At 37.2% G+C, this 16,498-nt stretch overlaps 1 protein-coding gene and 1 long non-coding RNA gene across 3 annotated transcripts in view; one reads left to right on the forward strand and one right to left on the reverse strand.

The window, feature by feature from the left end:
* The window catches only part of LOC131973838 (uncharacterized), a 62,317-nt gene that overhangs the window by 16,066 nt on the left and 29,753 nt on the right, over positions 1 to 16,498 (reverse strand). The gene's annotated exons all lie outside the window — the stretch shown is intronic.
* LOC131973836 (pro-adrenomedullin-like) lies at positions 9,051 to 14,009 on the forward strand. Its single transcript, XM_059335932.1, has 5 exons — positions 9,051 to 9,185; positions 9,551 to 9,667; positions 10,997 to 11,131; positions 12,111 to 12,325; positions 12,971 to 14,009. The coding sequence occupies exons 2-5, from the start codon at positions 9,564 to 9,566 to the stop codon at positions 13,000 to 13,002; spliced, it is 486 nt and encodes a 161-aa protein (XP_059191915.1). The 5' UTR covers positions 9,051 to 9,185; positions 9,551 to 9,563; the 3' UTR covers positions 13,003 to 14,009.

The raw sequence follows: 16,498 nt of genomic DNA on the forward strand, positions 1-16,498 counted from the left end.
ACGCCATTCAGCCTCAAGATTCAACACTGTCAGCTCTAACTTAGCATCAAAATATGCACATGGTGGAGAGGCAGCGAGAGAAAACACCAGGTTGGTAGCACAGGACTTGGCTGTAAGAGGCCAAATGACAGTGAGAAGTATCTGTAACAACTCAAAAATTGCATTTACAGAAACAATTATACCTGATATCTTTGGTGAGGCAATAGATGATCAAGATCAAGAGCAAGTTTGGCATCTGAACACTCGCCTCTACAACAGCTCAGTTTGTGATGAAGGGTGATTTATCTTAAGATAAAAATCTAAAGCACATTTAGAGTGGCACAGTGATTAATTACTCTAATGAAACAGAAAAAAAACAAGACAGATGGCTGAGCAAAGGTCTTCAAGTCTGTCTAACCACCATAGAACGTGCACTTTCCTTTAGCAAGTATTATTTTTTGTGCATGTGTAAATATATGATGGTATGTATTTCTTGGAGTTCAGACTGAAATTGGCACTACAGTCCGTTCAAGAAAGCCTGTGCCGTTTCAGGTATCAGTGAGACAATGAAATATAATCCAGTAAGGCCGGTTTAAGTTATAAATCCACTCTGTTTAGTGCTGAGCAGGTACAGTACAGGAGGTTTTTTAGAGCTTTTCCACTGAAAACAGCTGCTTGCTACATCCAAAACAGCACTTTGAGAGCAATAAGAGTAAATCAAAACTGTAAATTTGAAGGTTGGATTGCTAAACAATGAGCTGAAACTCACTGTGAAGCTCCTTAAGCAGGGGGGAGCTGCAGGCTTGGGTGATAATCCCCTGTAGGTTCGTCATTTTGAGCTAGCCCTTTCACATCGTCATATCAGCCACTCCTGGGCAAGCCCAAAGCTTTTCTAGACTAGGTGGGGTAGAGAAACTGAAAGAGTGTCACAATATCCCCATCACCACTGGTACCACACAGCTCTCTGTCAATATCAAGCCGAGTTGGACCCTGAAGCAAAATCAACTCACTCAGAATACTAGGTAACTCCTTTACTTAACCATCCAGGGTCTCCAAAAGCACCAAAGCATGGTTTCTTCATCATATCCAGACGTAATAACAAAGCAGACCAAAAAAACCCACAGAAGACACAAAATGACAAAAAAGACACAAAATAACTAAAAAAAGACACAAATTACCAAAAAAGACAAAATTACCACAAAAAAAAAGACAAAAAATAACCAAAAATGACACAAAATTACCAAAAAAGACAAAAAACGACCAAAAAAGACACAAATGACCAAAAAAGACACAAAATGACTTTAAAAAACCCAAAATGACCAAAAAAGAAACAAAATGACCAAAAAAGAAAACAAAATGACCCAAAAAGAAAACAAAATGAGAAGACAGAACAACCCAAAAAAAAACAGCGAAGACACAAAATGACAAAAAGACAGAAAATGACCAAAAAAAGGCACAAAATAACTAAAAAAAGACACAAAATGACCAAAAAAAGACACAAAATGACCAAAAAAGACACGAAAAGACATGAAAAGGATTAAAAAATGGACTAAATAACCAAAGACTCCATAGACTTAAAGGAAGTTTCAAAAATCCTTGAATTCGTCACTTTCACAGAGGATGAAGTCAGAAAACCTACAATGTAGTTATTGAAACAAATGTCTTGCATGGTCATATATGGAATGATCATCTCTGTGTCAAAGTGAAATCTTTCCCTGAACTCGGTCACAACACTACTGGAAGAGAAAAGTAGACTCTCCACACATCCATCACTTGACACAAGATTTAGTTCAAACTAAAGGGCTCTGCCCTGCCTCATCCCACTCTGAAGAACTAGTCTGTTGAGAAATTGCTTTCCGAGGTTTATGTGCTGAAATTCCCATGGCAAACTTCTCAGGACTCTTCGATCCCACGTGGCGTAAATCTTAAGCTAACAGCCAAATGTCGCGCCCTCACTGGGCAGGAAAAGAAATACTTAGATGAGATGCTGAGAAAACGTGAGGATTAACTGTTAGGAGTGTAAATCTTTAACAATCTCATGATTCAATTCAGTTTAGGTTGGAGATCTTGTTGACCGAAACCTAAATATTTCCAACCTAAACGACAGAATAGGTCTTTGGTATTTTGTCAATACCATCCAATACCATTTGGTCTTTTGTCAATACGATCCAAAACGACCCATATGAGAGTTTTCGCAGTTCACAGTGCAGACCGGAGCGTTCTAAAACAGTTTGCGGTTGTACAAAAAGAGGCTGCAGTTTCTTTGAACTTAGGCTACAAAACCATTGATCTATGTTAGGGGCAAAAAACTTTGTGGTTAGGAGTTATAAAAGACTAGCCTGGGTATACCCATGTTGCGTTGTGCGCTCAATTTTGTTTCGAACTGCAAGGCGGCATGGTGTCCATGGCCGTTTCTTAGCCCTGCTTTTGGTATCCAATCACGGAACGGGGAGGGACGGTAAGACGACGCGTACTATTCCACAGATGGAAGCTTGTAGTTTGCTTACGGATCCAACATGGCTGCAGCAGACGCAAAGCTCTTTCGATCTAGCTGTAGACAGTGTTCTAGATAATTTAGATCGAAAGTTTATTTTTAAAGAAGAACAACGTTTGACATTACACTCCTTTATCACCACCAAAAAGGATGTTTTAGCCTTGCTTCCAACAGGATTTGGCAAAAGCCTAATCTACCAACTAGCCCCGTTAGCGGCTAAGCTAACGGGGTTTAGCGGGACCCCGATTGTTGTGGTCTAATAATTGATACGATTGGCTAAGTGCTACGTGTAGACGCTTATGATAGACATTCGTAGCGCCCAATAAACGGCTCTGGACAATCGTAAACCACGCCTCCTCTACGGAAAAATGAATAGGTGGTCTCCAGACTATATCACAAATGAGATATAGTCTGGCGTTAGCCTAATAAAAGACAGGTTAAAGAGTAAATGCATGTATGCTAATGCTGTGGGTGAAGTAGTTGTGAGGATGACGTGACTACTATATAGGTACAAATACATGAGGTTCGCTGGTTTGTTGAATTTTGAAATAAATGCATGTAAATGAAACATATATATGGGTTGTTTTTTGCTGCTTGTACAAACAACCTATGGGGTCATATTTGACCAGTTTTGTTCAGTAAATCTTGAACAATTACACGATTCAATTCAGATTCTTGTTGTCATGATTTGTTTCCGAATGGATTCAAAAACTATTCTTCACTCAATAAAGAAAGAAAAGGGGCACTATATTCTTGCTTGCATTCCAGCGCAACTTACTAGTTTTTACTGACGAGTTATTATGTATCTTTACATCCTTTGAATTTTATAAACTTTGAAAATGTTTGAGAGAGGAGAAACGTTGGTAATTTTGACATAGGCTGATACAACATCACCAACACATGGGGAATTCTAAGTGAATACCAATATTTGGCCAATGACTGGCGTTTTTGGTTGTCGTCTAGTGGTTTTTGTTGTTATTTACCACCCTTTCCTGCCAGGGAAACAAAGAAATCATGATAAAACAATAATTGAAATGTTTAAAAGGGATTATTCCAACCACCACAACACACAGCCAGCACAAAATTGATGCTATATATAGCATCAATTTTGTTGATTTTTTCTGTATACATCAGATAAATGTCAGCCACTGTCATTGGTAATTGTTACCTAATTTGCTAAAAGGTTGATGGCAGTCAACAAGGTGAATATACCAATTATTTGGCAGATAAATCAGGGTATCTATAATTATTGGAATTGATAATAATGGACAACCTGCAGTCCACCCAAATTAAATTTAGCTTCTCCCACTCTATTGTGGTCAGTCTACATCCTGTCCTTTCATGTCCTATTTATAGCAATAATGGGGTTTTTTTAGAGCAACTTTCATTCATACAATCCAGCTCAAAGTGCTTTAACATCCAAGTGCGTTTATACATGTAAATAAACGGCAAATAAACAGTTCTGGTATTCATCTGTGACCATAATCGGCATGAAATCTTGCAACACCATCTTCCCCTTGGGCAAAAGGATATTTTCCACCTGTAATTGGTAAATATCAGATCCTGTATTTTTCCACACAAAAAAAACACATACTGTGATTTTCCGTTGTTTGGAAAGGAAATGAGAGGAATGTTTGGGCCTCACATTCAGACAAGTGCATATCGCTCAGTGCATTTCCAGGGAGTATTCCCTTTCAGGCCCAAGACGAGCGCCACGGCATCACATACCAGAGCAGCAGAGTTAATAAAATCCCTAATAATTCGTGACTTTCTTTCTCAGTAGTAATAAAAACACAGAGTGAAATGTGTGACTATAAATAGACACTGAATATCTAAGAATATCACATAATGGGTTTCCTGCCAGCTTTGAGCTCACATTGTGCTCTACTGACCCCTGACTGCGTAAATCAACCACAGCTTCATCCATCCCCTAACCAAACACCATACTGTCTTCATTTCTCCTACATGTTATGTAAAAGTTTTTCTTGCTGCAACAATTGAAAGAAAGGTGCAGGGAAAGATCCACCGATATGGATACAAAAACATGTATCAGAGCCACAGTGAACAGTCTGTGGCTTTGATATAAAGATTTTTTGGTAACGCTTTATATTAAGGTCCTTGTAATAACCATTAATTAACAAGTAATAAGGCCCTTGTAAGTCTTACAAGATGCTTATTAACATTATTGTGTGTTTATAAGCTTATATAAGTGTTATTAATGGCATTACAAACACCCATGACCCACCCATTATGTCTTTGCCATGCCTTTATTAATCTTATTTTGTTTGCTTATTGATATTAAAATGTACTTTATTGCTCATCTTTTATAAGTTAACTATAAGTTAACTATGCTTTTTGCAACTACCGGATCTAAAGCGAGAGCAATGCCTTATTACTTGTTAATTAATGGTTATTAAGGACCTTATTATAAAGCGTTACCGATTTTTTTATTAAAGATTCATGAGTAGATTTGTTTGTTTCCTGCAGCATGAGGTATCTAATTTAAGAACAGGAAAGAATCATGTTAAAACACAGATCACTGAATCATCTTTTTGGCCCGTGAAGTTTGCTGTGTTGTTGCCATGCCCACACACTGTTTACCTATTCAAATGCATTACTCATGTGCTTCTATAGGACCATCAAACCTTCTTTTGCCACTGTGTTTTCTAAAGTCATATCAAAACAGAACCTTGTAGCCCGCGGACATGACGAGGATGATGATTGTGGGGGTTGGTTGGGGTTGGTTGGTAGTGGATGTAATGTGTGCTGGGATTGCATCAGCTGTATGCAGGTCAACACAAGTTGGAGGCAAACGATTTAGAACAAACTGAGAAGGACAACCAGTACTTTAAAGCTGCTGGTTCATCAAAAAGACCAGGATGTTATTTAGTGCAAATCCACAAGAATTAGTCAAGAGATACATGCTGTTTGTCTGACATGTGTGGAAATCTGTTATTCAGTTACTGACAGCAGGTCGTGCATAAGTTCTTGTTGTTTATATATTTATGTTTTCTGGTATCACAAATTTGCACAGAGGAATAAGTGATTATGTGCATTGTAAGTGTTATTAGACTGCAAATCGATTGCATGTTATAAATGATAAAAAAAGGATATACAACGTTGTTACAGCAGTAACACCAACCTTAAATGTTGGTATTTGACGATCTGGGAATGAGACTCAACACTTAACTGCATATACTGCACAAAAAGAAAAGTTTGGTCAACTCAAAATTTCAAGACAACAAACGTCGATAAAATATTAAGTTTAATTGTCCAACTTAAAATTTTAAGATTTGCTTTTGAGTTTGCTCAACTCTGAATTCAGATTTTTGAACTTGTAATTTTACATTGTAATAACTTTTAATCCTTACTTCTGCTAACTTCTGCAATGTGCTGAATTGGCACGATTGTAATGCCGCTATGACATGTTGTGACCACAATTTTGAGTTAGCATTGATACGCTAATGGCTACTCTTGTAGCTGTAACAAGCAGCGCCGCTAGCATCAGTTAGCTGCTAGCTTTCGCTAATGACCGAATTTCACCAGTTTCCCGCATTTCACAACAAAGACATAAGAGTTAGCAGAACTATTGTCCCTTGTTGTGAACCCCAACTTAAAGATATAAGTAACAAAAACTCACAAACTTGTTTTTGAGCAGACAACTGGCTTCCTTTGTTGTGCTAACTTACATTATTGCCCAAATGTCAATAATTTATATTTCCAAGTTTTACCAACTTAAATCACTGTTTTAGGCCAAAAAATACAAGTTGGCTTTTTTTGCAGTGTACTGCAACTTTGAGTCATTAATAAACAAAAATGTCATGATATTAGGGGTGCACCGATTGCAATTTTCTGCCCGATCACAGCATACAGCATAACTCACAGCATACACCTTCAATGTTTGAATCTAATTTTATTGAAAAACAATAACACAGCAGTATTTTTCTTTAACAAATAAAGGAAATCACAATGTAGTTAATAAAATATTGAACTTAAAACAAATAGCAACAATTTACAGGACAAACTAACAAAAGAACTGCAACCATAAATAAAGTGTCCTGAGTTTTTGGTTTCGTTATAGTGCAACATACATACAACACAGTTATGCAGAAGTATGCGTATGTGCAGACGCACTTTCAGACCTTTGCGGAGGTAGATAAGATCGCTAGATAAGATCGGTTCGACGTAAAAGAATCGATCGGTACACCCCTACCCGATATGATTTGGACACCTGATTGCATTATTATGCTTATACCACGTTGACTTTCCACAGAAATCAAGGGGAAAAACCTAAAATTAATTGAACCTCCATTGGCTAATGTAATGAATATTTCTGTGCAACCATGAGTTAGTTTAGCCATTAAGTCAAGTCGACTGTATCCATATAGCCCAGTATCACTGATCCAGTGTTTGCTTCAATCTGTAGAACACACTCTGTCCTTAGATACTGGAATCAGATACAGAAACTCAAACAGAAAATAATTTTCAGTGAATGTAATAATTAACATCTGGCTATGCAGATGGATATTTGCAACTTTTTTCTGACTAACATAATTGCAACTTGAATATTTTGGGTTTTGGAAGGTTTCTTAGCGATTTTGGGGTCAGCATTTCTCACATTGCATTGTAGCCCTAATCTCAACTGTAAATGTCTTTAATATCACATTTGCATCTGACTGTAAAACCTATAAATCAAGAATCAAGAAGAGACTTTAACTCTGATTAAGATCCAACTTCAAATTACTCTAAATACATCCGTTGCACAAAGCTTTCTAGTTCTTGATCTTAGGTAGGACTAATCTGCCATGAATTCTTGGTAAATTAAGACTAAGACAGACAAATAAAACATGGCTAACCTTGACATTTTACCGAGAAAGATTAGAGAAGAGTGCAACATTAGAATAAACTTACAGTAGCATAAAACCTTACTGCAGTACAGACCTGTAGCAGAACGAGGAGGCTTCTTAGTGGCTTCTTAATGTGGCAGCATGGTGGAAATGAGCACCAACCACCAGACAAATGCTTGTAAAACATAGAAGCGGCTACTAGATTTGATTCCAGCCAAGAACCCCAAAAGTAATCCATTGTTGCAGGTATATTTTGGAATCCACAGTGGTAGGTTCATTTAAAAAAAAAAGGTGAATTTCTAGCCCCGTGTGGCAGAGCTAAGTACTTTTGCTAACTCTGTTGACACATTAAGCCTTTGGAGTCTGGGGCTATTCTGTTGGTTTTGGACTCCTTTTCATTCAGCCTGTATAAAGCACTTAAAAAGTGTCATCATTGTTTTCAGTACAACCTCACCTATATGACCTGATTATTATTTTTTCATTTTGACTTACTGGATCAACATTTTGAACACAGAAAAAACAAAAAAAAATACAAAAAACACAGAAAAACATACAAAAACACACAAAAAATTACACAAAATGCACACAAAAAATGCAAAAAACAAAAAATTACAAAAAACACAAGATAATGACAAAAAACACAAAAAAAACACAAAAACATTAAACACAAAATATTACATTAAAAATGCACTGAAATGCTGAATGCACACTGCAAAATTAAAGAGTTGACGTGCTAAATGGGACATGGAAACTTCTAGAAAAGCCAAAACTTTAGAGGGAAGCTGACAGCAGCAGAGCTCTCCGGTGCTTTCGTGGACTCCAGAGGGTTAATAAACAGATATATGTATTTTTAAAAAATAGTTACAATTTGGGAGTATTTTGGACTTAATGTGCACTTTTTCTAGCTAACGCTAAAGATGCTGGCTTTTGCACATTTGCTTCCTCTCATCTTTTATTTCTGTGAAAATTACTTTGCTAATAGGGAAAACTTTAATGCGTGTTTACACATGCAGAACACGCTGCCTTTGTTTATAATGCTTGGAAGTAACTACCGCTGGGTGTAAGAAGCACTCAGAATGATTCAACCGGTCATCTGGAGGTGCACAAGTTCACTAAAAAGAACATGTTCCCTCCTTAAATTATTAAAGTGCATGCAGTTGCCTCAACAACACAGGCTAATTTAAATACACTTGACCTTTTGTAGTGATTTAAAATCACAGATGGCTGACTCAGACCGAAGCAGAGCCATCCAAAAACACATCTCCTTCAGAATTAATTCAGCTATTAAGAACATTTACACCCAACTAAAGTGCCTTGAGGCACGCAGGGCCAACGAACGCACACTCATGACTCCTAAAAGAACAATGTTTGAGACAAATATTTAAAGAAAAGCAAAAAATATGCAAGTGTTCCAATTGCACAGCCAAAAAAAGATTAAAAAAACTCAATTTACAAACTCTGAAATTCATGAATGCAATTCTTTCAACACTTCTCAAAGAGAAGAAGTATATTAAATCAGGGTTAAGATTCATACAAACCAACAGGCATTAGTCACGCTGTTTTAAGGATTGCTGACTCGATTATAATCTCTGCATGTTTCTGGTTTGACTGTCTACATGTGGGGTTGACATGAACTGTCCCACAGTCCCTCCCACTGGGTCTGGCATTCAGGTACAGCTCCCTCCCTCTTTCTATAAAGCCTCTCATGTTAGCAGCGTAAACTTCAGACTTCAACTCATAGTAAACTCTTTACAACCTTGAGAAAAAAAAAGAAAAAAACCCCTACTCCAACTGCTAGAGAGTACACAACACACTTGGATGTGCATCATAAATTCTCTACATTAGGTTACAAGCTCCAGCCTGAGGTAAGTAACTTTTTCCACAATTTTAATCTAATTTTAAGATTATTTTTTAAAGATTCTTCATGTAAGGATGTTAATTGAAGTCCTGCAGAATCTGAGATGAGTTTGAAGGACGAGGAGTTGAGTAAAAATCTTTTTTATTTTATTAAGTTGCTTTGGGTGGACTGATGTTTCTTTAATAACATGCCATAAAAGTCCATTAAACTTGACTTTTAATTGGCAAAGCATCAGCCTGTGATTCCTAACCATCCGTTGTGCAGCTCCAAAAGTGACTCAGTGGGGTCTTAAACCAATTAATCACCAGTTCTGGCTGCAGCGCAGAGCTAACCTCCTGAAATGTAATTTCTCTATCTTTCTTTATCTGACAGCTCCAAAGCCAAAATGAGATTATCTCTGCACACGGTCATCTGCTGCTGTGTTTTCACCGCCGTCCTGCTGCTGGTGAAAGGTGCCACAGGGGAGCTCAACACCAGCCCGAAAAAAAGGTGAGCTGCCTGATCAACAAGCAGTGAGAGAACATTGTGTTCATTCACAAAAAAACCTCAGAATTTTGTTCTTTCACACTGAAATTAGGTGCCTGCCCTCACTTACACAAGGGGTCTCTAAATCCAGTTATGTCTGTTAGTAAATGAGAAGGAAATATCCGAGGAATGTCAGATTTTTAGTTTTGCTTTCGTTCGATAGGTCGATATCAGAACTATATCGGTCAGAACACATGGACACCATGTTTGATCCGAATCCCTACAGAATACTGATCAAGATGTGTTATGAAACACACTTTACTACTGAAAAATAAACTGTTATCCAGTGGACAAACTATGCAATAAAGACAGTCAGTAAATTACCTGTATTTTTTGTTTCTTGTTAGAGATATACAGTCATGAAAAAAACTTGGAGGGGACATAAAAATCTGTAAACATACGTATCCAAAAGTAAAACTAGTAAACTACTGCAATATCAGTCATGGAAAAATTATTTGACCTTTTTTAGACCCCCTTTTTCTTCAATTTCTTGTTATTTTAATGCCTGGTACAACTAAAGGTACATTTGTTTGGACAAATATAATAAAAACAACAAAAATTGTTTTTAAGAGTTTAATTTAAGAGCTGATATCTAGACATTTTCCATAGTTTTCTTGATAAAAAAAACAATCGTTATCAAGAAAACCATGGAAAATGTCTAGATATCAGTTCTTAAATTAAACTCTTAAAAACTATTTTTGTTGTTTTTATTACATTTGTCCAAACAAATGCACCTTTAGTTGTACCAGGCATTAAAATGAACAAGAAATTGACGAAAACAAGGGTGGTCTAATCATTTTTCCATGACTGCATGTTGATTACAAGGGTGTAATGATCCTCTTTTTTTCTTCCAATTTCTGGATCATGATTTGATTCCATTTCCAAAAAAAATTTCCAGCACTGACTGCTATGCCTCTGTTAGACAATTGAGTCTTGATTAACAAAGATCAACATAATTGGTTTAATCACTGAAAACAGTCTTTTACATTTGCTTCATTAAAAGTACCAGATGGTCAAAGTTCTGATTTTCCAATCCTGCTTTTGATTATCAAATTGAAAGCCTGACACCTGCAGCAAATACCGATATATTTAAGATAACCTAACATTTGCTGATATGTCAGCATGGCAGACTTATCAGTCGGACAACTTTTGCTCGTGGGTTACTTGAGCATCAGATGAAATCATCTAATATATTTTGGGTGTGTGGTTTCGTACTGATAGAACCACTTTATACCTTTACCATACAACATGTGTGCTGAAGTGTCATTTTCTGCCTCTCTTGTTCTTTCTCAGGGTGAAACGATGTGTGCAGCGCCGCATGAAGAGAGAACTGTGCAACAGCTTCCTGACAGCCAATGAGCAGCGTGCTAACGTCAGTGTTGCACCGCAGCAGGACGAGAGCGAGAAGACTGTCCCACCTCCATCAAGGTAACAAGAAAAGATGCTTTGTGACAATATTTTTTACCTCCATTTGATGGTTTATAGTGGAGAGATAGATAGTATCATGCCCCTTTAAATCTAATAATCTAATTGATGGTCAATGGTATAAAACAAGCTGCATTCAAACCAGGGCACTTCACTTATATGGTGCTTTTAAATCATTAAGCTACCAGAAGACCAAAGTTCTGGATTTATCTGGAGTTTGAACGTGACATAGATGCTGTTAAACATCTGGATGAACTAAAAATGGGAGAAACGATATATTTTAAAGATAGCTAAACAATGTGGAGGATTTATCCTCTATTGCAAAGAAAAAATAATCATGTATAGAAATCCCAAATTTTGAAGCATGGATGATTGTTTTATAAGTGGAGTGCACTTATACAGCGCTTTTATATACGTTTTATAATCGTATTGTAGCTCTCTGAATTGGAATCGAATCATGAACTACCTAGAGCAGGGATGGGCAACTTAAATCCTGGAGGGGGCCACAGTTTTTAATCAACACTACCACAGGGCCACATATAGGACCGTGCACTTAACCAGATATGATGAAACTGCAATTTTAAATATGTTTACAGTGCAGTAACTTAACATATTTCATGCTCAAATGCATGTATAACAGTATAAATAGGAATACAAAAGGTTTGAAGCAAATAAAAAAATAATCACTTAGTGTGATTTTTTTTTTTTTCAGTGCAAGAACAGCAGACCAACATTAATTGCAAGAAGTAATTTTGTGCATTTTTACACTGCACTTTTAAGATTTCATGCTCAAATGCATGTAGTTGTACTGAGGGCCACTTCAAGTGAGGGTGAGGGCCGTATGCGGCCCCCGGGCCTCCAGTTGCCCATCCCTGACCTAGAGATTTCCACCTCTAGTTTAAAGCCTGTCAACAATGCGCATTGGCAGGTCAGATCCTCCAGAAAGCCGTTTGAATATAAAATATTTATTCTTATTTTCCAGCACTGAGCTACATGTCAGACCCAGGAGGTCGACCCAGACCAAATCAGCCGGCTGCGTCCTCGTCACGTGTGCGTACCAGGAGCTGATCCACCGGCTGCACATACTCCACAACGAGCAGAAAGAGCGCAACGCCCCGTGGATAAAGATCGGCGCTACAGGCTACGGACGGCGCCGCCGCTCACTCCTGGATGTCGCTCGGCTCGCTCTCCAGACAGGTAGACAAAGACGGAGCGGTGAAGCTGGCAGACACAAAGGCACAGTGGCCTAAAGACAGGCGTGGACACTGTTCCACCACTAGATTTGCAGAAAGGACGGTTGCTTCGTCTGTTTAGTCCATCAGAAGAAGATTTGCTGAGGTCGCTGTGGATGAAAGCGAGATTCCAATAATAGATTTGTGCATGCTTAACCCTTTATCAGGCGAAGAACCGTATTTGGTAACTTCAGCGGATATCCAAAAGAAAAAAGAAAAATATTTTGAGAAAAAAGTTGCAAATTTACTAGATTAAAGTGGCATATCTAAAAGGAAAAAAAGTCGCAGATTTAAGAGATTTATAGTAGCAAATCGGCGTGGAAAATAGTCACAGATTTATGAGAAAGAAGTGGGGAAAAAAGCAACTTTTCTCGCAGATTCACCACTTTAAATCTCGTAAATCTGCAACTTTTTTTTCTTGTAGATTTGCCACTTTAATCTAGTAAATTTGCAACTTTTTTCTCGACCCCATTTTGATATCCACTGAAGTTACCAAATATAGTTCTTCGCCTGATAAAGGGTTAAGGTTGTGTCTGAACAAGTGTGTGATTAATGGATGAAATCAAGTCAGACCTGCGCGACTTGACAAGAATGTCTGTCTCTTCTTCAGCTTCCAATGTGAGCTCGGCAGAAAAAGACTGACGATCTCTGAAATATCCACGAACCGAGGAACCGAGGCTGCGACGGGGACGATTCTTTCTAAATAAAAACTGACATTAAAGGACTTCAAACTGCCACATGCAGGCTTTTTTAAAGTGATCTGGATGTGGTGAACTGCTTGTGAAGTGCAATTTAAAACAATATGTACTCGGCCTACACATAGTTAAAAATATATTAAATCAGCTTGTATGAAAGGAAATATAAAAGCTACCTTATTTTAAAGCAAACAATACAACTATATTTTTATACTGCCAAAATACATATTATCTTTTTGGATATTTAACTTCAATGAAGTATCTTAACTGTGTAAATAATTATCTTGTCTTGTATGCATTTTATTTTTGTAACACTATTGTGATGATTCAACATTATTGGACATTAATCATGTTACAGATGCTTTGAATACGTTTATTTGGATTGTGAATGTCTTAAGAACTGCAAAGTCATCTAGTTTTTGGCTGGGTGTATTAGAGAGTGATGGAGAGGCTGAAGAAGAAGAAGAAGAAGAGTTGATGAGGTGAATAAAAGTGCTGTGCTGCCATCTAGCTTTACAGTAAGAGACATGTAACTAAAGCAGGCAGAGCTGTTTGAAAATGAGCAAAGCACCTACTGTGGTCATGCTGTGTTTTATCTGAAAAGACTTAAAAGTTTTGAAATGTATCTGCTTCTTTATCTGAATGTAATAAATCCTTATTTACTCATAATTCAGCTGCAATGACTCGATGTGGTATTAGATAACCTGATTTATGTCTTGTTGCAGTGAACGTGGCAGGAACTGTAATAGTTTTCAGCTGGCTGTGACGTCCTCGTGTTGAAATAATGAATGAATGCAACAAGAATTTCTAACTTTTTCTGTGACCTAATGTCAAATATTCTGCTTGTGCACGCATGTAACGTTGTAAGGAGGCAACACAATTAATGTGCCTTGTCATTTTGTGATGGTATGTGCAGTAAAAACCCTGATTAAATCCTGTGTTCTATGAAGTCCATGATGGTGTACATTCCTTTCTAAAAATAAAACCCATTTTATCAGCTGCAGGGCCTCAAAGAGTGCACTGCTACATTTGTCTTGGGTCAACGTGTTCCTAAAATTGTGAAACCGCAGCATTTCAGTGAAATTAATTATGTTTCAGTGAAGAATTTAAGTTTTGATGAATGGAGAGAAGGGAACAGTGTGCTCCTCTTCATTCTCAAACCAAGATAAAGATATAAGTCACTCTGGAATTTGACCGACTGGTCACACTGTCTTGAAAACACAAACAATTTCACCATAAATCGAATTTTTCATTAAAACATAAAAACCTCCCCATTGGAATAGATTTATCATACAAAATTGATGGTTAACTGTAATGATTTTGTTTGTTTGCTAAAAAAATTTAAATAATGAGTCACTAAATTAAATCTGGAAGCAATAATATATTTCCACCAGTTGTTGTTTGTATCTGTAATAAAATTTAGTTTTCTTGGACATTTCTCTTTTATTTATTTTCATAAAATGTAGCTGTGATGTCACTTCTCAGCTCAGCTCAGAAGATCTACACCAGGGGTCTCAAACTCAAATTACCTGGGGGCTGCTGGAGGCAGTATCAAAATGACCAAAAATTACTAAAAAAAGACACAAAATTATCCAAAAAATACACAAAGTTATTTAAAAAAGACACAAAATTACCCAAAAAAGACACAAAATGACCCCAAAAAGACACAAAATGACCAAAAAAAGACACATGACAGAAAAAAACTAAATTACTTAAAAAAGAAACAAAATGACCAAAAAAACCCCCCACAGAATTACCAAAAAAGACACAAAATTATTCATAAAAGATACAAAATTACTAAAAAAGACAAAATTATTTTAAAAAAAGACACAAAATTACAAAAAAAAAAAAGACAGAATTACCGAAAAAGACATACAATTATTAAAAAGACAAAAAATAATTAAAAAAAGACACAAAATGTCATTAAAAAAGTAATTAAAGGGACCTTCCACACGCAACATGGTAAAGTGCCATTCATATAAAACGCACATTAAACTTTCATATCAAGGTGGGGGCCACAAAATATCGTCACGAGGGCCGCAATTGGCCCGCGGGCCGCAAGTTTGAGACCCCTGATCTACACAGTGATTTGACTGAAGGAAGAGTTCCCTGCTCTGTCCAGATGGTGGTGTTGTAAGCTTTGCTCCAACACTCTGAGTCCACCTCGGCTCCAGCTTGCATAGGAGACTTTAGAGTCCACAGACAAATATGAGAGTAACTTTGCTAAAACTAAATTCAGGAAAGCCATTCCAAGTACTCCTCTCAATACTACTGTCTGGGTTTGAAAAGATAAGGTAACTAGTAATAGATCTGGCAAAGTTATTAACCCTCTGAACACAAAGACAAAGACCTGAAGCTGAGAAACATGTTTTCCTTAGAAGATGGCCACCGTTTATCATAGATATCATAGATATCATAGATTATTATAATATAAATATATCATCCATTAGCAAAAGTGACCAAAATTAATTAATTTCTGTCTGTCAGAAACCAGATCCTAAAAACATTAAATTCTGCTCCTCAGAGACACTGTGAAGACATGGTTGATTCTGCTGAAATGAATAGCCACGTGACAAATATTAACTGAAAATCTGAACACAGAGCAGAGGAGAGGAGAGGACAGGAGAGGCTGTTTACACAGAGCTGAGAGGAGTGGACAGGAGAGGCTGTTTACACAGAGCTGAGAGAAGAGGACAGGAGAGGCTGTTTACACAGAGCTGAGAGGAGAGGACAGGAGAGGCTGTTTACACAGAGCTGAGAGGAGTGGACAGGAGAGGCTGTATACACAGAGCAGAGAGGAGAGGACAGGAGAGGCTGTTTACACAGAGCCGAGGACAGGAGAGGCTGTTTACACAGAGCTGAGAGGAGAGGACAGGAGAGGCTGGAAACATGACAATACTTCAATATATACAATATGTTGAGACCCAATTTTTTTCCCCAATATTTGTAAGACTTGGAAAAGTGGTTATATATAACTTGTATTTTATTCCATTTTTCATAAAATTATTATTATTGTTATTTGTTTTGTTTTTATGATATATGTCATTATGAATTTTATTCTGCACAAAATATTTTTTTTGCCACAGTGAATGAAATGTAAAAAGAGCACAAAAAAAGGTTTCAGAGGGTTCATTATAGTGAATTCGGGTAATGTGGGACACTTTCTAAATTTAAAAATATTTTATGTAATTTCAGTCACATGACACCCATGATAGACCAATAACAGAGTTTTGATGACTATATTTACTTAAATAAACCAGCCAAACCTGAAGTGTCCCACATTACCCGAATCCACCCTACAAGTTGTTTATCATCAGTGATGGAACTAGAAGTCATTTTGTGCTTCAAGTCTTTCTACATCAGCAAACCCTATCCAGGTGACCCAGTCAGGGGGGTTAAGACCCTGACCTGTGTCACGACCACACCAACGGTCAAGGCAAACT

The sequence above is a fragment of the Centropristis striata genome, chromosome 6, assembly GCF_030273125.1.
Source record: "Centropristis striata isolate RG_2023a ecotype Rhode Island chromosome 6, C.striata_1.0, whole genome shotgun sequence".
In the NCBI taxonomy this organism is placed as follows: domain Eukaryota; kingdom Metazoa; phylum Chordata; class Actinopteri; order Perciformes; family Serranidae; genus Centropristis; species Centropristis striata.